The 24,928-nt window shown below is 43.0% G+C and overlaps 1 protein-coding gene across 8 annotated transcripts in view; it reads right to left on the bottom strand.

Moving 5' to 3' along the window:
* Positions 1 to 5,785: 5,785 nt before the first annotated feature.
* Positions 5,786 to 24,928, bottom strand: part of ralgapa1 (Ral GTPase activating protein catalytic subunit alpha 1) — a 337,589-nt gene continuing 318,446 nt past the window's right edge. For 4 of the 8 annotated variants that reach the window (XM_041213937.1, XM_041213938.1, XM_041213940.1 and 1 more), the window contains one exon: positions 5,786 to 8,309. In XM_041213937.1, the coding sequence (XP_041069871.1) occupies positions 8,161 to 8,309 (149 nt within the window). In that variant the 3' untranslated portion in view covers positions 5,786 to 8,160. Of the gene's footprint in view, positions 8,310 to 9,537; positions 9,653 to 18,589; positions 18,787 to 24,928 lie in introns of all 8 variants that reach the window. The other 4 variants (XR_005946224.1, XM_041213942.1, XR_005946225.1 and 1 more) reach the window with 4 other exon arrangements.

The following is a 24,928-nucleotide window of genomic DNA, read 5'->3' as shown; positions in this document are numbered from 1 at the left end:
GAGGGCATGAGCTCGAGAGGGTATGAGCCTGATGGAGATGTGAGGATGTGTGTGAGAGAGTTAGTGGTGTTGTCCTTTGAGGTGTGAGATCCCTGTGGATGTGTGATGGGTTTGTGAGTGTGCAAATTGTGAGTGATGAGAAGAGTGAATTACCCTGGCGGAATGGATGAGTCTATTCTGTAGCGGCACTGGGTAGCTGTCCTCTTTTGCGGGGCATTGCTGCTGACCACTGCCTCCCAAGGCGGATTAGTGAGGTTGCTGCCCATCCTGCAGCCAGAGCGGGGGTAGTGGACATCACAGCGAGCCTCCACTGCGTCCAGAAGGCATTCGAGGGATGCTTCATTGAACCCAGGGCTGTAGTCTTTTTGCCTTTCAGGGCCTTGTCTTCTTTGCAGCAGTCATGGGCTGGAAGCACTGAGAGGTGTGCTGGACTTTAAATATGGCGCCCAGCATTATGAAGCGGCGAGTTGATGGTGTGGCAGGCGAATGAGAGACCACCCGCTGTGATTCCCAGGAATGCATAATTAATTCAGTGGCTTTGGGACGATACGGTGTGAAAAGATACCATCGCGGCCAGCATGTAAAATATCATTTTACCTGCCCACTATCACACTTAGTGCAGATCTGGGACGATTCTCCCCAGAGTTCATGTATCAAGAAACATGCTACAACCCCTCCCTTTCCTGTGCAAGTGTAGAAGATTCAACACCTGTCCTTTTAACTCCACCATTCTCAATTTCCAAGGTCCCAAACACTCCTTCCATGGAAACAGTAATTTACCAGTATTTCTTTCGATTTAGTATACTGTATTCACTCCTCACAATGTAGTCTCCTCTACATTGCAGGAGACCAAAAACAGGCTGGTTTTCTGCTTTGGGGGCAACCTCCTTCAGTCCACATGAGTGACGCTGAGCTTCCAGTCATCTGCCATTTTAATTCTCCACCTTGCTCCCACGATGACTTATATCCTTGGCCTGCTATATTGTTTCAATGAAGCTTAACACAAGCTCGAGGAACAATGCCTCATCTTTGCACTGAGTACTTTACAGCCTTCTGGACTCAACGGAGTTCAAAAATTTTAGATCACCAGCTCTGCTCATATTTTGTTTTGCGTTTATTTGCTGGTTTAGTTTTGCCCTCCCTTACTTTGTGATTGGATGGCAGCTATCTTCCCATTTGCAGCTCCTCTAGACAGTTCTTTAGTTTCTTTACTTCTCCCATTACAGCCCTTTGGTCTCACACCATGCAAATGTTCTGCAATTTAACCTCTCCTGTCCTCCACCCTAACACAGATCTTCCCTGTTGATCTTCTTTCCACCCTCCTCTTTTCACTTGCTCAAAACCTATTAGAATTCTAACAATGCTCAGTTCTGATGAAAGGTCACAGAACTGAAATGTTAATTTTGCATCACCAGATGTGCTGAGCATTTTCTGTTTTAAGGTGGAATCAGATTTATTTTAAGCAGATGCCTCATTTTTTTTTATTCATTGGATGTGGGTGTTGCTGGCTAGGCCAGCATTTATTGCCCTTGTTCAGAGGGCACTTAAGAGCCAACCACATTGCTGTGGGTCTGGAGTCACATGTAGGCCAGACCAGGTAAGGACAGCAGATTTCCTTCCCAAAGGGGCAATAATCTTTCAGATGAAACCAAATAAACCAAATCAACAAAATGAGGTCAAATCAAGCACAGCCCCTAATTCAGGTCAGCTGTAAAACCAAGAACAAAGTTTAAAGGAACCTTACAAACTTCAACCTAAGCGGCAATAATCTTTTAAGTGAAACCAATTAAACCAAATCAAACAAATTGGGATAAATCAGGCACAGCCCCTAATTCAGGTCAGCTGTAAAACCAAGAACAAAATTTAAAGGAACCTTACAAACCTCAACCTATGGGGCAATAATCTTTTTAATTGAAACCAATTAAACCAAATCAAACAAATTGGGATAAATCAGGCACAGCCCCTAATTCAGGTCAGCTGTAAAATCAAGAACAAAATTTAAAGGAACCTTACAAACCTCAACCTAAGGGGCAATAACCTTTTTAATTGAAACCAATTAAACCAAATCAAACAAATTGGGATAAATCAGGCACAGCCCCTAATTCAGGTCAGCTGTAAAACCAAGAACAAAATTTAAAGGAACCTTACAAACTTCAACCTAAGGGGCAATGGTGGACTAGATGGGTTTTTACAGCAATTGATGATGGTTTCACAGTCATCAATAGACTTTTAATTACAGATTTCTATTGAATTCAAATTCCCCCATCTACCATGGTGGGATTTGAACCCAGGTCCCCAGAACATTACCCTGGGTCACTGGATCACTAGTCCAGCGACAATACCACTATGCCATCACCTCCCCCTATCCTGAAGTACTAAAGCACTCTGAAATCACATTACATCAAAAAGATCAACAAAAAATATCAAAAGTTATTAGTTTCATACATAGGCTTGCACATTTCTTTGTTCAAAGTTTTAAATTCAACTCCAATATTTTACTGGTTTTTAAATAAATTCAGTAGTGATAGTGTCTAACTCTTTGTGATCTTGAAGACATTAGGAATAACTTAAATCATAATGTAATTCACTAGGGGCATGGAGATGGACATTGGTGGGTTAAGCTGATGTGGGCTCTTGTGAGTGAGGCACAATCTTTAACCCAATGGTAGATTTTGTTGGGATGTTTAGAGGTGGCACTTCTTTTTGCACAAACGGCGAGGAGCCACTATAGGTTTCTGGAGGGGCCAGTGATTTTCTGCCCACATCCTTTTGTGGTGGATTCCCTAGGAATCACTCCAAATTTTGAATAATGCTAAGCTTGCTGAATTCAGTGGTGAGAAAGCTGACTAAAAGTTTCCAATGGAGGATTAACAGCAGCTATAGGGAAATCTAAACTGTATGGTCTAAAGAGTTTTTTGTGCTATTGTCTGAAACAGCAGAAACTAAGGGCGTAATTTTCCCAGAATTGCACCAAGTGCAGTAATGGGCGGGTAAAATAGAGTCCTACCCACCGACGAAAATGGCGGGTTTTCATACTGTACTGCCCCGAGCCTGCCTCACTATTTATTCATTCCCACAAAACACGCCATTTCCATGATGAGCAGGTTCTCATTCGCTCGCCTGCCATCACCCCGTTGTTGCATCACGCCAGCTGCAGCCCTTAAAAGGCAGTCACCAGAAAAGCGCACATCGCTACCAGCTCACTAGCGTTGCCCATGAGACATGGCCAGCTAAGGAAAAAAGGACTGCAGACCCCCCGCTTCAATGACGGGTCCCTTGAGCGACTGCTGGATACCATGGAGGCCTGATGGGATTTGCTCTCCCCCACTCTGGCCGCAGGATGGGCGGCAAAGTCACCAACCCGGCTTGGGAGGCAGTGGCAGGGATGGCCAGCACAAACACCCTTCAGAGGGGGACAGCCACCCAGTGCCACAAAAGGATGAATGATTTCCTTTGTTCCGCCAGGGTAAGTCACTCTCTTCATCAGTCCCAACTCTCACACTCACAAACCCATCACACATCCACAGGCCCTCACACGCTGCCAGTGCAAGGGACATCACCATTCACTCTTTCACACACACCATCATTGTCCTTATCCCGTCCATGTGAGCATTCACCACCCACACAGGCCAGGCAGGCATCCTGATACACTCCACCCATCTCTATCCATGCAGGACAAACTGGCACACAACAGGATAGAAAGGTCGCAGACAGGTGGAGGGATGACTGAAATCAAAGTTCTGACAGAATTCAAAAACAGAGCCATCCAGCTGGCCAGCAATCTCACTCCAGCTACCCCTTCTGCTCACGGAGTCAGCCGGGGGCCCTCAGGCAACCATAGGGAGGAGGATCAGCAGGTGCACACTCTGGGGCCATCCACCCAGGTGACTCTGGGAGTGACCGGCTCATCTGACTCCTGTCTTCCTGTGACCTCCGCAGCTCCAGCTTCACAGGCCAAGGAGGGTGCCACTGCCACACAGCAGGACTCTGAAAGCAGGCCGCGCCCTACCAAATCTCAGCCCCCTAAGAGGACGCCTGCCAAAGTCATCACAGAGCATCACAGTCAACAGGCTGCCTCCACCTCCACTGTGGATGCTCGGGGAGCACCAAGATTTAGGGGCAGGGTTCGGAAAGTTAGGTTAAAGTAGTTGCACAGCCCTCCATGTCCCCTTGGCGCCAAGTCCAGCAGTAAGTGGCAGAGGTGAGCCACCAGGTCCATAGACATGCCAGTTGTCGGTGACACTGGTTCTCAGTCATCTGCAGGAATGCAGGTGGTGTCTATTGACTCTGGTTGTTGCTAGGCACTGACCAGCCACGGCTGGCTGTCGCTCCTGGGCAATGTGTGCAGGAGCCCCTACTACCCCTTCTTCTTGAGGTTGCTGCTCCTGCCTTTGCACATTCAGGAGCCTCAGTTGCTCTCTCCTCCGCCTTCTACAGTCTCCATTGGCCATCAGGCATACAGCTAGGTCACCATGATCCTGATGTGGGCCTCCAGCAGTGTGAAAGAGAGAGACGTGGCTATCATGGTTGTACTTAGCACCTTTCCTGGCCCTGTGTGACTGCCCCTTAATGCTTCCTGGAGAATGCAGGTCACCCCTGGATGGCCAGAGATGAGTGGGCTGCATGGCTGCCCTGTCAACCTGCAACATGGGGGACATTGGTCCAAACTGGGATGCTGAGATTGCAAGGGGCTGAGAACGCCTCCAACAGTGACTGCTACATGGCCAGCGTTGGCGAGGAGGTTGTACAACATGTGCAGTCCAGCTGCTCCGTGGTGCAATAAAGTGGTTGGGGGTGTGATTGAAGTATGGAGCACTTGGTGGGCCTTTGCTGCCACCACATTGCTTGTATGGGCAGGCAGGCTAATAGCCCGACCCCAATCATATCACTGTGGCTGCGCATGATCTGTCTCAGTTGCAGAGGCATGGTGAGTTTCTACAGGTGTTGTTAGTACGTGGCCACTTCTCTTACTTACCCTGACCCCCCACCTCCATTGGTTGTACGCGGGGTGCAATGCCAGGGCAACACTTGACCCCCCACTACCCCGCCCGCCCTGCTCAGCAGTTGCCTCCGAGGCTGGCCAGCACTTGCCCCGGACATCCCCCCCACCCCCAACAGCAGTCACCTCCGAGGCTGGCCAGCACTTGCCCCGGACACCCCTCCCCTCAGCAGTCACCTCTGAGGCTGGCCAGCACTTGCCCCCAGCCACCCTCCCACAGCAGTCATCTCAGGGGCTGGCCAGCACTTGCCCCTGGACACACCCCCCAGCCCACCTCAACAATCGCCTCCGAGGCTGACCAGTACTTGACCACCCCCCCCAGCACCTGAGGCCACTAAACAATGAGCAAGCTGTGGAGAACGCTGCGGTTCACTCACCTCAGTTCCCCCAAAGTGAAGGCCGCCTAGTGCACGTCACCTGCTTGCTGTTGTGAAGCATGCTGGTGTGCTTCCCCGCCAACATGGATGGAAAATACCACGGGGTTCCAAGAGCCTGGTGGGATGTCGTTCTAATAATATGCTGATGTATTACAATTAGCTCCCCATCGACCGATGGTGGGAAATGCGGCCCGCCTTCACGCTGTCGTGAAGCAGGTTGCGCCAAATTTTCTGCACAGGCCACCTATCACGCCCACCGCCAGCATGCTTAGAAAATTCCACCCTAAGTTAAGAGTTACGAGTTTCCCCATATAGTAGGATATTATATATATTTGGAACAGTAATAAATATACTTCTGACATGACAAATTGCAGCATCTTTTATGTACAAAGCAAAATACTGAGAAGCATAAGAGTTTCAAATTTAATGTTCTTTTGAGGAAAGGTAAAGAGACAGAATTGCTTTACAGATTTGTTTCCATTGGCATGTGTGTAAAATAGACATTAATAAAATTGACAAATAATTAAGTTTTGAAATCTTAATTGCAAGTTCTGACATGGTACTCGACTCAGTTGTTACTTTTGATGCTGAGGTCGTGTAGTTTTGCACTCTTCTGATATTTCAGTGGCTCTCAAAAATGCATCAGAGCTATTAAAAAGATAAAAGTGACTTCATCTGGAAATCAACTTTATTTCACTTCACTTGGGAAGTACATTCTCAGCTTCACAAAGTTCTCAATATACACAAACCTGCATATCTTAATTATATATGAATTAATCTAATCTCCCAGAAGTTATGAAGATGGAACATATTCATGTATACAATTGCTTCTAGAAATGTCAATGGTTTTATACCATATCAACACTCTGGGGTACAGAGGGAGTCTGTGTTGTCAATTTTTTACTAAAATACAGCAAGCTCCTGGGAGAAGGAACAAAATGGCTAAGTGTTCTCATAAGGCAGGAATAATCTTGAGACTAAACAAAATTCAGCTACTTTTTACATTTCTTCTGTAATATAAATTTTCAAAATATTGATTGAAGTTTTGCAACATTGCCCAATATACAATGGAGACAGAAAGAAATCTCTATAGATATACAAATAAACGATTTGTCCCATGATCATTTAAGAATGCACAAGGAAAAGCAGATAATGGGAAGGCATATTACATATTACCACTATTCATACAGAATATGCAGTGATTAGAACATAGTGAATGGCCACATTTAAAATATACCAAAACAACACATTAAATTAAGCATTAGCAATACTTCTGGCTACAACTGATATTTCAATAATTTTGAAGACGTATGGAATGGAAGTGAACAAATAATTCATTAGTGAATTACAGTACTTTTGATATTTATTGGTTTCCCTTTGTGCTTTGACATTTCTCAATACAGTGAGACATTTAACAGTTCTGCAAAATTAAATTATAGCATTTTCCATTTTAATCTTGCTAACACAAAGATTTCCACAAATAGGCATGGTAAGAATAATTTTTATTGCGATATTAAACAGCGCATCTTCAGCCATTACAAATTTTATAGACAACTACATAAATCACAATACATAATATATATTTTACCATATGATATTTACACATGCAGTTAGTGCTGACATCATGCTACGTACCGTTAGTTGTAATATTACACTTCACCTACAAAATAATAATGCTTCCTTGTAGGAAAATACATCTGAATAGCTGGAATGTGCATTATGCTGCACGTCAGCAATTTAAAGTTGACTTAATTCAAGTTCAACTGATTATACAGACACTCTTAAATGATCCCTTTTCCCCTTAATGAATAGATCACAGAAGATTGAAAACATATTGAGTGCAAGCCCTATAAGAGCGCATATCTAAATACATCCAGAATTTTCATCATTTCAACAATAACTTTCAGCTTGGCTCCTGTCAGAATTTACTTACAGTATTTTTTTTAGTTTCTTGGTTGGAAGCCATGCACAAGTAAATAGTGTAACTCAGCTGCATTTTCAGCGCTTTAAGTTTGTTTATTTTATATATATATATATATTTATATATGATATGTCAGTGTTTCAAATAAAAACAAGTCTATATATTTCATTTTGAGGAAGATTTTTTTTGTCAAGCTAAGTTTTGGAGCTGAAATGCTAAGAGACCATTTACATTCCTTGGAAAATTCATATCTTATAATTTAAAATGAAAATATTCTGTACATGTTTGTGCCATAAGATTGATTTGGTGAACATATTTTGAAACATAACTTTACATCTACATACAAACTGAAAACTTACTATACATTCCTGAATTGTGCACAAGTAATCTGAAATGTTCCTACTGAAAAAAACAAATTATGTACAAAGTACACAATGTGCAGCAAAGCAAGACTGCTATCATAATTTCCTAGTGATAATACCCAATAACTAAAGGGTCATCTGATTTAAACTAGCCAAATACAGTTGGACAAGAAAATGCTTTTCAAAACAGTAAATATGATTAAAAGTGCAGTAAATATACAGATAAGTAATCAAGTAGGTGCAGGGTAGTTGCATTGCACAACCAAGCATAGATTGCTAAAATATATATTTCGGTAAGCTAAAAATAGAACTCCAGTGTTCTTAATAAAAATAGTTTACAAGGAACAGGTTTTAACTACAAATGGAGTGGCAACACACATTTCCAAATTAGCAAGAGGCAACACATTTGGCTTAAGCAGTAAAATAATAATTAAAAACTCAACATTGACTTATGGCTAGTTTTGAGGAATTAGGAGTGTAACTTTTGTTATGATGTGGTCATTAGGATTTATTAGCTGACCCAGAAGAACGCCGCAATTTCATAGACATACGACTCTTGCTAGCACGAGGTGACATTGGAGAGGCTAAGTCGATCCCGTCCGCCCCCTGTGCTGCAGGACTTTCGGCCTGCAGATTCTCTGGGCATGAGCCTGCAAGACAGTGGAAGGGAAACATTATTTATATATGAGATACAGTTATGACTTCTTCTGTTAATCATAGCTCTTTGTAAAGAGATTTTATAAAGCTAACTCTCCTGAGGCTTATATTAAATATTTTCAGGATTTTACAAGATTTTTTGTACTGCAAAAAGTACAGAAATGATTGGAGAATTAAATTAATTAGCTCCCATATACGTAATTCCATTGATAAAGGAAATAGGATATGCATGCTCCAAAGGAAAGTAGTAAACACACATTATGTTATGTGAGCAATCAAATCAGCCCACACCCAGAAAAATGCAAGAGCAAGAGATTCATTCCATGTTAGAAAGTGACTATGCAGTGTCAAGTGAACCAGTCCTGCTTTAGTAAAACGTAAAAGGAGAAATGGGTTTTCTTCTGCAGGGTTCCATACATCAGCAGAATTCATTAATGTATAAAAATCAAACGGCTTGGGCACTACATCACTGAGATTAAACCGGAAAGATATTTTTCCGTTCTGGGTAGAAATAGAAATATAGAAGGTAAAAAAGTAAAAATACATTCAATAAGATAAAACAATGTAGAAAATACCATAGCAAAAATTGCCAACATAAAATTAAAAACAAAAATATAAACTAAACACGCAACAATCTAGAACTACTGGTTTAGCACATTGACACTGAACTGTGCACTTATTGCGACAAATTACAACACATCTGAAGCAATATGGAAGCTTGACTAAATCTGCACAACTTATTGCAATTAAGCTTAATTAAACTAAAGTCAAATTAATTTGGACTGATGAGATTCAGCTCAGAAACTGTATTCTAACAATGCCATAGTTGTTAACTACGCTTTACTTAGAGACATATTTAATTTGGGTTATGCAACACTCGGTGCATGACTCAAAAAACATCCAAAATAGGTTTCAAATAAAAAGCAAACACCTCAACTATACAATTTAATTTCCATCCATTTTAAACAAACAAAAAATAATTTTATTTCAAAGCACCTTAGCAAGGAGAATATTTTATGATCCTCTGCAGTCCAAATTAAAGCATTATTTGGACTGGAAGTGTAATTTAAAGAAACTTATTCAAAATTATAGAAACATATTGCTTGGTTCCCTTTTTAAACAACATGTAAAATAAATAAAGTATTTATATCAGTTACGAGTATATTTAGGAACTAGAAATGACAGGCTGAAGGAAGTTTTTTTAAATTTTGCACAGCATACCATTCATAGCTAGCGTGAAAGACCTTCCGTTTCAAGCCTTTGCCCTTTACCTTGATGAGGCCAATGTTTTCTAGTGGAGGTTTGGGAAGAAGAAGAAATATCACAGCATTTCTTTCTTTAAAGTGAAGAAAATGAAGCAAAAATAGTGAATAGACAAGAGGAGAAAAGGGAAAAAGAGAACAGGTGTGAGAAATGACACAAATATTAAAGTTGAAGGGTATTAATAATTAATGTCCAGATCAGAGATAATGAGCTGATATCCTGATGCCATACCTCACTGGCTTGTACTTGCACACCTAAACAGAAATTATAGCTGACAATTAAATTTAGCAATAAAACAAGATCTTTTGGGAACCATACGTATCTTGAATATTAAGTACTCTTAAAAAACAAGAGGTATTTGGTAGAAATGTGCTCCTAGATATTCTTTACTTTTATTTTTCAGTCTATGAAAGATTCAGTTTAGAATACTAAAATGTTATGGTTGGAGCAAGTGTGGCAGGTCACTATTGACAATATACAGATGATCCATTAAACACTACATCCAAACTAGAAGTCTACACATTCAATTTATTAAAGGGAAACAATAATGGAATAAGTACCGTCAGATAGAGTATCGACTCCTGCATGTGTTATACAACAGTTAAGCATATCTGAGCACAGAGCAAATGACTCAATTATAGATGTTTATTAAAAAAAAGCCTTGAATTGGCTCAGGATTCTCATTTTAATCCAGCATTTTCAATTTGGGTTTGCAGATTATGTAGGTTGACGTCTCCATGGGCTGTGATTCAATAGAAGTCAATGTTGTTAGGATCAAAACACAAAATTCCATGTTATATTTAAACCTTTGCCTGCTGACCTCTACTGAGAAGAGCATATATATATATATATATATATATATATATATATATATATATATACACACATATATATGAAAAGACAAATACAAAATAATGTTTTCAATTTTAAAACTTGTGGGACACAAACTGCATAGACACCACACAAAATAATTTACTGCTGCGCTAATAATTTCCTTACTTATTCCTTTCCTTACTTATACAGCTAATACTTGCAAGTAGAGACAAAGATGGGATTACTCACTTAGATATATTCCACACTATTCAAATTAAATTTTGAATTAAATTTAACATACTGGTATGAAAAGGGGAATTGCTACGAATCCTAGTTCATTTAATCAATTCAAGCTAGAATTATCATGCTCCATATCAGAGACACCAACATGATCACATTAGCTCTACAAGGTAGAAGAGGTATAATCAAAGAGACTAATATGTGCATTTTGATGAACTAAAATTTACCAATCGCTATACAACCATTAGGGTTAAATCTTGTGTGGTATTGCATCTCTAGGGCTATATGAAATGTACATGACATAATCAGAGGAATATCACAATGTAAAATCAAATGGAAAAAAAAGTCAGTCTGAGATCAAGGTGCTAAAATCTGACATATGGAGGGTATCTTTTGAAGAATGAAGACCACTACAGTTTAAAAAAATAATCTTCATTCATAATCTTTACATATTGCAAGCAACTTTCCAAAGGAAAGAAAAGTTTACTCAGAAGAGGAAGGATCAATTTATTTATGATCCAAGGGAGTTAATACTGAAACTCTGTAAAACTTTGCAGCCAAATCCAAAAGAGTTGTTTGGTGAAAAGTCTGAGAACTTACCTAAGTGACTGTCTTACATAAGCCAAATAAGCTTGAAAAAGCTGTTAAACCAGCAACTGCTTTTTGGAGAATGTTAATTTACTTACCATAGATGAAGTCTTCATTATTTTTTGAAGATAGTACATCTCCAAATAGCAAAAGAGCATTCCATACAGCTGCATGGAGAAAATATCCCATTAAATCTCAACAGACCTTGAGCTCTTTCCCTGTCCCCATCTTCAAAATTAGGCGTAGAGATTGTTCAGAATACATTCTCAGTTCCTTCCAGGGGACTTCATTTGAGCACATTTTAAATCCTAACAGTTTCATAATAGGATAGAGAATAAAGCAGGAACCACAGATGAAGTAAAGAAAATGCCTCAAAGCATCTTGCAGAAAAGTCTCCAAGCACAGCACTCGATTTTGCTATGGAGTGCAGCGATTCCCAGGTAGGCAAATGTGGTGGACATTTTGCCTGCTGGAAGATCCTATGACAGTAAATGAGATGATTAGCCAATTATCTTCTTTGGTAGTGTTGATTGAAAGAGGAATAATAACTGAGACATTAGGGAAACTCTTCCTCCGATAGATCTTTAACATCTACCTGAACCATCAAACTATAGCCTACTCCTGAATTTACTAAAGAATGAACAATACTAGGCATCGAAGACTATGGGTGTAGGTAGCAATTATAACTTGAACATTTTTAATGCTGAAATTGCCACCTCAACTGGGTTAAAATTGGCATCTGCAAAGATGATAATTCTGTCTTATCTTCTCGTCCTTCTGCAAACACCCTGAGGCTTAGTAGAGAACAACTTGCACTTTTATAGCATGACTAGTACTATCACAGTCGATGGGGATCTGCTGAAAATATTTAGATTGATCAATATTGTGACTGGAGGAACTTCCAGTCTTTAAGGCCCCAATGAATTTTCTATGAATATATGCTGGCTGACTGTTTAGCAACACAAATCATGGATAAGCAAGAATGTTATTTAACTTAGAATCTGCAAGGCCAAGTCCAAATATCACAAAAAAACCTTTACACTCAAACTTAATTTTATTGCTGGCCACTTGATCAGTGAAGCCTAAAATGTACAAGTTCGATGTCCTGTTTCTCTCCAACTTGAGCTTCAAACTGATGTATCTTAACCACAATGACAGTTTTATTTCCCTTCACAGCATTGCACAGCTTGACTGTTACATCATTGGCACTGTTGTTGAGACCTTCCTCCACATCTTTGTTTGATGGCCCATGTGCTTTTGGGGGAAAAACCTATATTCTATGTTGGGGTAATGTCCCCTTTAAGAACTAGTTGATGATTTTGGACAACGCACCTGGCTTCCAGTAAATGATCATGTGACCAAACTGCCCTGGTGATAAACAATAGAATAGCAAAGGGTCAACAAGAAGTTAATTATAGGCATGAGTAGATTGTGGGTGTGGCTCTGATCTCAAGCAGGGTTTTCATTTTTAAAATTTAGAACAATCAGGCTGCCAAGCAGGGAATATCTTTTTCCAGCAGAGTTCAGTTGAAATTTTGCAGTTGACTAAAAGAGCTTAAACCGCTTGTTAACTGAAGAACTCTTAACAATGAATGAACTTCTAGGGATAGCCCAAGCTGGAATAGCCAAGCTGAGGAGAGAAAGGGAACAGAAAAAGTGTTTTAGATGCAAGAATCCAAGTTACAGAATATTAGAACTAGGAGAGCTGTGACCCAAAACAAAAACAGAATTACCTGGAAAAACTCAGTAGGTCTGGCAGCATTGGCGGAGAAGAAAAGAGTTGACGTTTCGAGTCCTCATGACTGTTCTGTTGAAGGGTCATGAGGATTCGAAACGTCAACTCTTCTTCTCCGCCAATGCTGCCAGACCTGCTGAGTTTTTCCAGGTAATTCTGTTTTTGTTTTAGATTTCCAGCATCTGCAGTTTTTTGTTTTTATCTCAGAGCTGTGACCCAAGGTGGATATGCTTAAGACGCTAGCGACTCCAGTGTTTAATGGGGAATCTACAACTGTGGGACGGTTGGGGGAGATCTAAAGGGACAACCTTGCCAGAAGTAAGCGGAAGGCCCAAGAAATCTTGGCCCTTATACGAATCCTTGAAACAGTACTCAGACCAGGAAGTTAATCTTCCAATTTTGGATAAATATCTGACTTGTGTTTTGGGGGTGTAAGTCAAATGGGTGTAGAATGAAAGTTGAGGTAGGAAGTTCTGTTTAAAGTATATGTGTTCATTGTACTTCTAATATCTTTAGCATAACTAACTACTTAAGATAGCGTAGCTATTAGTATTTATATTCTTTGACTTTTGTGTAGTAAAATACTTTTGATTTAAACTGTGAACCTTGTGGCTTCATTCTTTTAGTAAATACATGGGTTTTTAGATTCTAAAAAACAACTTTTTTACTCTTTCATGGGGTGAGAGTGTCCCTGGGTAGGCCAACATTCATTACTCATCCCTATTGCTTGTGATGGGCAATAAGTGATGGCCTAGCCAGCCAAGCCCACGCCCCGTAAAAGAATATCTTTTTTTAAAGAATCCAAAAACTCAGGTATTTACTAAAAAAATTAAGTCATAATAAACATTATATTGGTCTCTGCTGAGATCATAACAATTGAGCGCTCTAGCGGGATTGCAAATTCACAGACTGTAATGGGTGTGCTGGCATATCAGCCAAGGTTTAGGCTAACAGGAATACACAGTAAATTTTATTATACTAAGTGGACAACAGGATGGATTTGTCAATTGCTAAGGCTTTTCTGGAGAGGGAAAATTTATCACTGGGTGTTTTGCAACAATTAACCAAGGTAACATTAATAGAATCAGCAGGAGAATTGAAGCTGGAGATGAACCAGGCACTCAGAAAGCCGAAATTGTGGATATTTTGACACATTTGGAATTGGAAGAGGCTAAGCCAGTTAAAATGCAATTGCAGATGAGACAACTTGAACTCAAATCAGATAGAAAAAAGGCAGCAAGAGCATGGCATATGTAACTTAAAGAACTTGAATTAGAGGCTCAAAGAGAAAAAACAGCAAGGGAGGAAAGAGACAGGGACAGATGGTGGAATTTTCCATCTCTGTTGGATGGGGCACCATGGTGGGCGTGAGCAGACAATATGGCGGGAAGGCCAAAAATTAGTTTCACGACATCGTGAAACCAGTTTGCAATTGTCCCCTCCGCCCGTCAGTGGTGGGCTGCGTTTCCTGCCGCCAGATGTAAGGAACATCATTTTAATACAGAGATAAAAACAAAAAAACTGCGGATGCTGGAAATCCAAAACAAAAACAGAATTACCTGGAAAAACTCAGCAGGTCTGGCAGCATCGGCGGAGAAGAAAAGAGTTGACGTTTCGAGTCCTCATGACCCTTCGACAGAACTTGAGTTCGAGTCCAGGAAAGAGCTGAAATATAGAAATATATTTCAGCTCTTTCCTGGACTCGAACTCAAGTTCTGTCGAAGGGTCATGAGGACTCGAAACGTCAACTCTTTTCTTCTCCGCCGATGCTGCCAGACCCCCTGAGTTTTTCCAGGTAATTCTGTTTTTGTTTTATCATTTTAATACATCTGCATATCATTGTAAGCCCTGCTCGCCGGAATCATCCCCTCATGCTGGATCATCCGGGCAGTGTTTCACAAAAGCATTTATAAGGTGTGCAACTGGCAAGCTGCCCTTCAAGGGGAGCTTGGAGATGAGTACACACTAACATTGTGTAATAACCTTGAGGGTTGCCCTTTGACTTCGGGGTTGAGACGCTGTGCATTCAGCGACGGCACAGGCAAGTAGCTTTTTCCTGGCCGGCAGACAGTGCAGTGTCGGGGCAAGGGCTGCACTGCGTTGCAGCGAGTTGTGGAGGGCAAGATAGCACGCTGTGAGGCAAGTTGGGGAGGGGTGGTGCAAGGCAGCTGGTCTGATGGTCATGCACAAGTACGTGGGGGAATGGTTGGGTAGTGAGGGAAGCAGCCACATATTAGAGACACCCTGTACAAAATGACCATTCCTCTGCAGCTGAGATAGTTCAGGCGCAGCCACGTTGACATGCTCGGAGTCAGGCCTCTAGCTTATTTGCCCAATCAAGTGACACAGAGGCATGAAAGTGCCACCAAATGCTCCAGAGTTTTTCACCCCTCTGACACAGATTGCAAACTAATGAATGATTTAGTGGACTGCAGAACAACTGGGCAAGTTGTACAATCTTCTCGTGAAAGCTGGCCATGGAGCAGTCACTGGTGGAGGCACCCCCATCATTGAAGCTAAATGCGTAGCCTTGTAGTGTGGGTTAGGAGAATGCCTGTGCCTGAGCTGAGAGCACAGTATGCAGTCTAGTGGGCGAAGCTGCAGCCAATCAGTCAAGTGGAGTGGGTTGGGGTTTTGGGCAACCATGCAGCGCACTAAGCTCAGGCCATCCAAGTGGTGGCCAGCATTCTCTGGGATGCGTTAAGACTCCTTCAGACTTAACCAAGAGAGGTTCTTAGTACACCTTGCAAAACCATGTGTCTCGCTCTCATCCTGCTGGAGGACTACATTAGGAGCAAGGAGTCTGGTGACCTAACTGTTTTCCTCATGGTTTACAGGGAGTGGAGAGGAAGAAGCCTGGCTGGAAAGAGGGAGAAGCAGCACCCTCAAGAAGGGGCGGCTGCAGCTCCCGCGCATGCCACTGAAGAGCCAAAGCGAGCCCTCACTGCTCAGCACCTAGCTAGACCCAGGGTCCATAGATGGCACTTGTCATTCCTGCAGATGACTGAGAATCAGTGTCACCAAAGACTGCACCTGTCCAGGGAGCTGGTCGGTTACATATGCCACTTACTGCTGGATTTGGCACCACAGGACACGGAGGGCATCCAGTCAGTGGCTGTGAGTGACTGCAGCACTCAATTTTTACACCAACGACTCCTTTCAGGGTTCCACAGGTGACCTCTGTAGGATGTCACAAGATTTCACGCAGAAATACATCCATGAGGTCACAGACGCCATCTTCGCAAAGGATCAAAACTTTGTCCATTTCGCCTGGGGCCAGCAAAGCCAGGCAGCAAGGGTGCTGGGGTTTGCCCAGATTTCAGATTTTCCACAGGTGCTGGTGCCATTGACTGCTCAGATCTCGGTGGCAACAAGTGGTCAACTATGTCAACTGCAAGGGCTTCCACTTGCTGAATGTTCAACAGGTGTGTGACCACCATAAATGCATCCTACAGTTCTGTACACAGTTCCCATGGAGACTCCTACATTTTCAGTAGGTCTCAGATCCCTGACATCTTCCAGGACCCAGAGAGGCTGCAGGGTTGTCTCCTTGGGGTCAAGGGCAATCCGCAGAGGACATGGCTGATGATGCCCGTGTGGCAGCCTCAGAGTACAGCAAAGAGAAGGTGGAATGAGGCTCATGCTGCAACTTGCACTTTGGTGGAGCAAATGGCCCGAATGTTGAAAATGAGTTTCCAATGCCTGGACCGGTCTGGTGGAGCTCTGCAATGCAGTCCACAGAGGGTGTCACGCATCGTCTGCTGCACCCTTCACAACCAAGCACTGCAAGGGGGAGAGAAGCTGCCTAAGGGGGCGGTGGAGACAAACAGGGTGTCGATGGAAATGAGGGTGAAGTCATCAGAGGCCAGGATGATGGTGATGAGGCCATTGCACAGGCGTGCTCTGGAGCTCCTCATAGCTGCTAGATTCCTGGAGGATGATGACGAAGTGCAGTAAAGAGATACCATTGATCCTCACATTGCATCTGTGAACATTTGACTTCTGTCTGGCTGATGGCAACGCACATGCCCTCTGTGATAAGGCTCCTGTCATGGAGAGACAGCGAATGCCCATAGTCCCTACATTCCAGGAGGATGACGACGACATGCAGCGGGGACACTCCATAGATCCTCTCGTAGCTTATGTGAATGTCTGACTCCTGTCTGGCCGATGGCAGATCGCTTGCGCTCTGAACAGGGTCACATCATGGAGATGCAATAGGGAAACTTTAATTCCTCCCGATCCTATGGCATCCTTCATGAGCTGAATCCTTCAGGCCCACAGTGTCACCGGACACAGATACTGATGAGATGGGAGGGCCAGCGGCACCTCAAAGGTGCAGAGAGCGCACAGAGAGAATGAGGGAACTCTGTGCCACTGACCCAGGATATTCTGGCAGCAATGATAAGTCCCATCGAGGTGCAGGCATGACTGAGAAGGCTGCACAGAGCACAGGGAAGAGGCCCTGGACTGAAACATCTGCCTTTATCTTATGCAGGGTCCAAGGTTCCACATCTGAGTGACACGAACACTGTTCATCATAACCAGGAGACATAGGCAAGAAATTCTTGGGAGTTTATTTAAAATAGTGAACATTATGTATAACACCCATGCTCAGGCTGTGCAACTACATCTTCTTAACTTTCCTAACCCTGCTGCTACATCTTGGTGCTCCCCCGACATCCACAGCAGAGGTGGAGGCAGCTTGCTGACTGATACGCTCTGTCAGTGATGACCATGGCAGGCCTCCGCTCAAACGCCGAGACTTGGGGGGCCGCGGCCTGCTTTTGGGGTCCTGCTGTGTGGCAGTTGCAGCCTCCTTGGCCTGTGGAGCTGGAACCGCTAGGGTCATAGGAAGACGGGATTCAGAAGGGCTGGACACTCCCAGTGTCACCTGGGTGGATGGCCCTGGGTTGTGCACCTGCTGATCCTGCACCCTATGGATGCTCAAGAGCTCCTGGTTGACTCCTTGAGAAGAAGCTGGAGTGAGATCACGCTGTCCTGCACCCCTCTTGTGTACACACTGTTGGAGGGCAACTATGGTGTCAGCGTTGGAATTCAGCCTGTGTAGCAGTGCAGGAGAGATGTCCTGGATCAAGGCCGCCATCCTGCCAGTGTTGACTTTGGTGTGTTGGCATGATGGTGCAATCACCTTGGACTGAAGGTGCAAGGACTCCTCCATCTTGCCTTGCAATCTGAGGAGTGCAGCTGTCATTCTTTCCTGCTGTTCCTGTGATTTACGCTGCAGCTCCAAGAACTGATTGAGGACCGAGTCTAGAAGCTCATCATCTGACTCGGACTCATCAAATCACTTGCCTCCAGTAGTCGTCCGAGTGTCAGCGACCTCGGGTGCCCCTCCTTCGCCTACTGTGGAACAGATTTTGCGTTGTGCTCACCAGATAATGAACCCAAGCCTGCTGTACATGTGGGTCCCACTGAGGTATGTCACTACACTGGTGGAGCATGTGGGTGAGCACTGTGACAGGTCTTCGAGGGTGCTGTCCAATGGGTCCTTAACTGAGGTGCTGGAGGCAGGGCCAAGGTTGTCTAAGGGCAAAGTGGTCAATGCGCCGATGAGAGGAAGTGGAGATTATTAGTGCATGGCTGTCGCGGTACACAGAACAGTGGACTCACAGTTGAGTTGCCAGAGGGATGATCTGGTGCATGATCCTCACTTGGATGCTTGGTGCTGACCTCGCCATCGCCGCAGAATGATCCACGTCCTCTCCGGCCAGCTCTAACACACGGTCTTTGAAGGGAGTGAGGACCTTGATGTCTGGCACTCCACCCTCGGTCTGGGGCCTCTCCCTTTTACTGTGCGTGATCTTGCCCTGCATAAAGACAGATGAAGAGTGAGAGAGCAAGGTGTATGATTGGCCAAATGAGAAGGATGCCAGATGTGCGTGTGTGTGCTGAGTGGAGCCATGCGCAGGATGAGGAGGCGATGTCCAAAGGAGATGAGGCCAGGAGACGAGAGAGTGTGTGAGTGAGTAATGCCCCTTGAGTTAGCAATGAGTGAGATGCCAGTGAATGTGTGAGGGGCTTGTGAGTGTGAGAATTGAGAGTGATGAGATGGTTGACTAACTCTGGCGGCACAGATGAGATCATTCATCCTCTTACTGTACTGGATGGCCGATCTCTCGTGGGCAACGTTGGCACTGACCACCACTGCCACTGCCTCCCAAGCGTCCAAAAGGCATTCCAGGGATGCATCACTGAATCAGAGAGCTGCAATCTTCTTGCCTTTCTGGGCCTTTCCTTTTGTGCAGCAGTCGTGAGCTGGAAGCACTGAGAAGTGTGTGCGCGGCTACACTTTAAATATGGCGCCTGGTGTGAGGAAGCGACGAAGTGGCAACATGGGTCAGCAAATCGGATGCCGCCCGCCAGCAAACGATGTTTCTCCCAGGAATGCATGATTGATGAGGCGGGATTGGGATGACATGGCTTGAAAACCCACCATTGTGTCCAGTGGGTAAAACATCCTTTTTACTGCCTGATACCGGCACTTAGTGCGAATCTGGGACAATTCCGCCCAAACTTTCAAAGAGAAAAGTCATCAGAATATTTGGTAGATAGAAAAAGGCTTCATTCACTTGGTGAAGGAAGAACTGGTGGTTCGAATCCAATTCAATTTTGATTCGGTGAAGGATTTTCGCCTAGTGTCTAAATTTACTTAAAATGGGGTTGAAAGATATTCTACCTCATTTGAGATGACAGCTACACAGCTACGGTGGCCCAAGGAGACATGGGCTTGATTTTGCAAAACATTTTGGTAGGCAAGGCAATTAATGTTTATTCAAGTCTTTCAGAAGAGCATTTTTCCGATTATGCGACTATTAACAATGTGGTACTTAATGCACATAACTGATACACCTCGGTAACCAGCTTAAGACATTGGACTGTCAGGAAAAAAGGAACCAGGCATTAGTGGAATATGCTACAGAGAAAGAGGTGTTGTGGGACTGATGATATCATTCAATGAAATTACGAGACTTTTGAAAATGGGAAGAAAGTCACAATCCTAGAAGGATTTAGCAACAGAATTACAGTAGCTATTAGGTCTCATGTGGAGGGCGGCAAAGTTTCCAAAATAAGGGAAATTACAGTTTTAGTCAATGGGTGATATTTTACAAACAGCTAGGGAGCTTTAAATCTCTATTTATGAACCCATAAGAAAGATGAGGAATCAAATTTGGAAAATATTCTGGCTTTAAGGGAAAGGCTGAGGCTGTTATGGTTCATAAGAATGATGATATCGACAATAAGAATGATGGTAGCAAAAATAAAAGTGATAATGAAATCCATATGTTTTTATTATTGTAAGATGGGGCATGTAAAAGCAAACTGTTGGAAGCTTAAAGGAAAACAAGTTGCAGTAGTATGAATATCTAAGGAGTCTTCAGAAGACTGTCAATAAAAGAGGTAATAAAACCATGGCAATGGTACAGTTGCAAAGTGTTCCCTCAGAACCCACTACAGTGGTGGATGTAATTGGCCAGTATAATCAGGGAGATTCTGCCTTATGTACTGATGAAATGAGTCAGGTTACAGAAGGTTATAAAAGTTTTGTTCCTAAAGGAGAAGCAGTTCCTTACTCTAACAAAATAAATATTTTGAGTGATAATGGATCAGTTCAATCATTGATGGTGGCTGATGATATGATTTATCTTCCAGATCGTCTAGTGATTGGAAAGGTACTGATCGGTGGTATATTAAAGGTACAAAATAACTTAGTACAGAGGCATTACAGTGGACTTGTTCCTAGTTTGCCTTTTCCTAATTCATTCAAGGGATGTGGGCTTTGCTGGCTAGGCCAGCATTTATTGTCCATTCCTAATTGCCCTTGAGAAGGTGGTGGTGAGCTGCCTTCTTGAACCGTTGCAGTTCATGTGGTGTGGGTATACCCACAGTACTGTTAGGGAGGGAGTTCCAGGTTTGAAGGATTCAGGTGTTTGGCTCGCCAGGGCTTTTTTTGGGAAACTTGGATGAGAATATAAACCTTAAAGAATGAGGCTGACTTATTTAGTTGATCATCTTTAATTGTAGCCCAGTGGATTGATCCTGGTTTGCAAGGATTATTGCAGACATTATATTCTAAGGAAGAATCAGAAAAGGCTCCTGAATGTTACTACCTGAAAAAATATATTAATGAAGAAATGGAGACCTCCTCAAAAGATCAGTGGATGAGGAATGGACCACAGTTCATCAAATTGTTGTCTCCCCTGGTCAATGCAGAGAAATTTTAAAAATTGCACGAGATTCCTAAATGACCTGCCCGGAATAGGAAAGACTCAAGGTGGGATTTTCCAGCCCCTCCCGCCGGCAGGATCTTCTGGTCCTGCTGAAGTCAATTGAGATCTGAATAGCTCTCCGCCTCTGCTGCAGAGGAACCTGCCATGGTGGGGCCAGAAAATCCCAGCATCAGGCTAAAATAATGAAATGTTTTTACTGGCCAGGATTGCATAGGAATGTGGTTGACGCCTAAAAGACATGTCACACATAGCAAATGGTTAGAAAACCTCAGCTGTCAATTAAATCAACTCCAGTGATCCCAACACCCTCTTTCGATGAATTGTTTGGTAGGGTTCTAGTAAATTGTGTGGGACCTTTACCTAAAACCAGATGGGGTATCAATATTTTTATCTACCATGGATTTGTCTACAAGGATCCCAGAGGCTATTCCTTTAAGAAAGATTATTGCAAAGAGGGTAATTGAAGGGTCAATTCAGTTTTTCACTCGGAATGAATTACCCAAATAGGTTCAATCTGACCCAGGATCAAATTTTATGTCACATGTATTCCAGAAAACTATGTGCAGGTTAGGAATAAAACAACTTAGATCAACTGCATATTGCCTACAATTGCAATGGACATTTGAAAATGCCATCAAATCTTAAACATGATGATCAAAGCCTTGAATAACCAGAGGATTGGGAGAGAAGATTGTCATTTTTACTGTTTGCAATTAGGGATGCACTTAATGAATCAACAGGTTTTGTCCCTTTGAGTTAGTCTATGAACACAAAGTAAGAGGACCACTTAAATTTATTAAAAAGAGAAATTTATGGATCAGGAAGAGGAAATTACTCCCTTAGACTAAGTGCCCAAGTTCCAAGGCAGACTATCACTTCTAGGCTCTGCTACTTTCAATGACCATGCTCCAGAGTATAAATGTCAATTTGCCCAAAATAACATTTCCTACGTCCTATTCCACACTAAGGGCAGAATCGTAACACAACAGACCTACATGCAACTGGGGATTCCATTTGTAATTGAAGTGGGCTTTACTGTGGGTCTTTTAACATAGCCACTGCATTAACATTCCACTTCCAGGCTTCCTGGCCAATCAAAAAGCATGGGTGAGTTGACACCACATTTGTGAAAGGCAAGAATTCCAATCAAAGGGATCTGTACAGGCCAGAATGGCTGAACAGTACATTTGTTCCTAAGGCTTCAGCAACTCCAGGAATGAGAGACTTGGGAACGCTTCCCCAGACAATCACCCAAACACCCCAACTCCCCCCACCACTCACCACCCTCCCAGTCCCTACCTCTCAAACCACAGGTCTCTGATTCTTAGCTGGAGGTCCTGGTGTGGGATCTTAGGGACTGAAGTTTGCAAAAGATGGGGTGAAAAGGTAAGCCTCTCAAACCAGGCAGCCAAGGAAGTGAACAGCAGGAATGTGGCCCCTCGAACCTGGAAACAGTGCACCAAGAGGATCCAGAGCCTTAGGAGGGCAGGAAAAATGAGTGGCATAACACTTTTGAGGTGCCAAGCTCCACACACTGACTTTTCCAGCATTCTCCTGCACATCGCTCCTTAGATGAATATGCTTTGTAACACAGTAATGGCTCTGTTACTCTCCACTAATATCCCTTCCTCCTCTCCATTTAATCTATTTCTCACACATAGTTCTCTGCTTTCTCTCTTTACAGGAGAAAGTGCAGAACTCCAGGGAGAGGCAGAGAACCAGGGTGTGGCACTCCAGTGATAGCTCTTAAGGACCAATGGTAATGCATGCCTACCTGGTCTATTGGAAAGGTGGTCTTGTTTCATGTGGGTGTAGATATCAATAACAACCTGCCATGAAAGCCTGAACTTCCCGAAGGAGTAGTGTTCACCTGTCAAGACACATGAGCCTTTAAACCCTGTTTTGGGGTCTTGTCACCTTTGAGCTGTGCTCATCTCCTCTGTCCTGTGGAATGGCGCGTGGCTGAGGAGAAGGCAACTGCTGCTTGCTATCCCAAGTCTCATTGCCCCATCACTTTTGGGCTTTGCCAAATTCTAATGCCTCACTTACCCAATGCTACAAATTCAAAATCCCTGGGCTTGCCTACAATTTCCACTTAGCTTTTTTTGCTCCATGGCTTTGTAGCTCTTCCAGCCCTAGATACCAGTGCCTGCTCATCTTACCCTAGCCTCATTTTGCCTTCTCCCTTCCCATGCTTTTTGTCATAGAAGTTCCAGCTGCCTCTTGGATCCTCCCGAAAACCTACCACTTTGCTCCTCTCTCCTCTTTTAAAAGCCTCTTCCAATCCTCGCACATTAAACCTGCCTTCAGTCCACCTCCCTTAGCTCTTCTCCTTTCACTGTTCATTAACTGTTTTTGCTCTGTGAAACACTTTGGAACCTATGAATATTTTAAAGATGCTATATAATTGCAAGGTGTTGTAGTATTGTAGGAGTCACTCCTGATCCTTTACTCCAATTTCTTAACAATACAGTGATAGTATCCATTGAGAAACTTTTCAGAGTTTTACTGTGCTGCTTTGAAATCTTCAAAAGAAAACAAATAGCAGCTTGGATTTATATACTGCTTAACATTGTAAGAGGAGTCAAGGCGATTAACAGGAGCATGAACAAACAAAATTTGACACCAAGCCACAAAGAAAGGTTAGGGCAGATGATGAAAAATTTTATCAAAGAGGGAGGTTTTAAGCAGTATCTTAAAGGAGGAAAGAGAGGTAAAGAGGCAGACAGGTTTGGGAAAGAAATTCCAGAGCTTAGGTTTTGGCAACTGAAGGCACAACTGCCAATGGTGGAGTGATTAAAATCAAAATCAGAGGGGTTCATGAGGCCGGAATTGGAGGGGTACAGATATCTCTAACGGTTGCAGGGCTGGAGAAGCTCACAGAGATAGGGAAGCGCAAGGACATAGAGGAATTTAAAACAAGATGAAAATTTTAAAGTTTAGGCATTGCTTAATCAGGAACCAAAGTAGGTCAGCAAACACCAGGGTGACGGGTGAACAGGGTCTTGGAGTTGAGTTAGGACATGTGTAGCAGATTTTTGAAAGACCTGAACTTTATGTAGGATAGAGCATAAGAGGCTGGCCAGGAGTGTGTTGAATAGCCAAGTCTAGAACTAACAAGGGCTTGGATGAGTGTTTCAGCAGCAAGTGAGCTGAGACAGGAGTGGAATCGAGCGATGTTATAAAAGTGGAAATAGGTGTCATAAGGCACTGCTGAGAACTGCTCCAGATGAATCAGGCAAATTTGCCGTTGATAACAGGACAGAAGAACTGCAAACATATTGCAGAATAAGCTACGGAATGAAGTGAGAGAGAAGTCTTAGGTGTAAAGGGACAATATTTTGAGTGCTTTTCCTCAAGCCCATAATATCCTACTTGTAATTGGAATTTTCAAAATTGAGACAGGGCTGCTTTTCACAACTGGGATCATTCTTCAATATCTCATAGCAATATTACATGCAGCACAATAACTAATTCAATTAAACAAAAAAACAAGTTTAACTGCTACATGGATTTGAACGTCTTATCTCCTGATACAAATATAAGGTATCAGTTCCCTATTCCATACTTGTGTTGAGTAAGGAAAACTGTTGATAGCAAGAATTTTGCTTATGATTATGGAAATGCCACAGTCTACAATAAATGTGAAAATCAGTGACTACGTATACAATTCACTTAGACTTCTTATGACAGTAAATCCATCAGGATGAGTTTTTCACAC

Source organism: Carcharodon carcharias, chromosome 20 (assembly GCF_017639515.1).
Source record: "Carcharodon carcharias isolate sCarCar2 chromosome 20, sCarCar2.pri, whole genome shotgun sequence".
Lineage (NCBI taxonomy): Eukaryota > Metazoa > Chordata > Chondrichthyes > Lamniformes > Lamnidae > Carcharodon > Carcharodon carcharias.
Note: the sequence above shows the minus strand (reverse complement) of the source record. Positions and strands in the feature narration are given on the sequence as shown.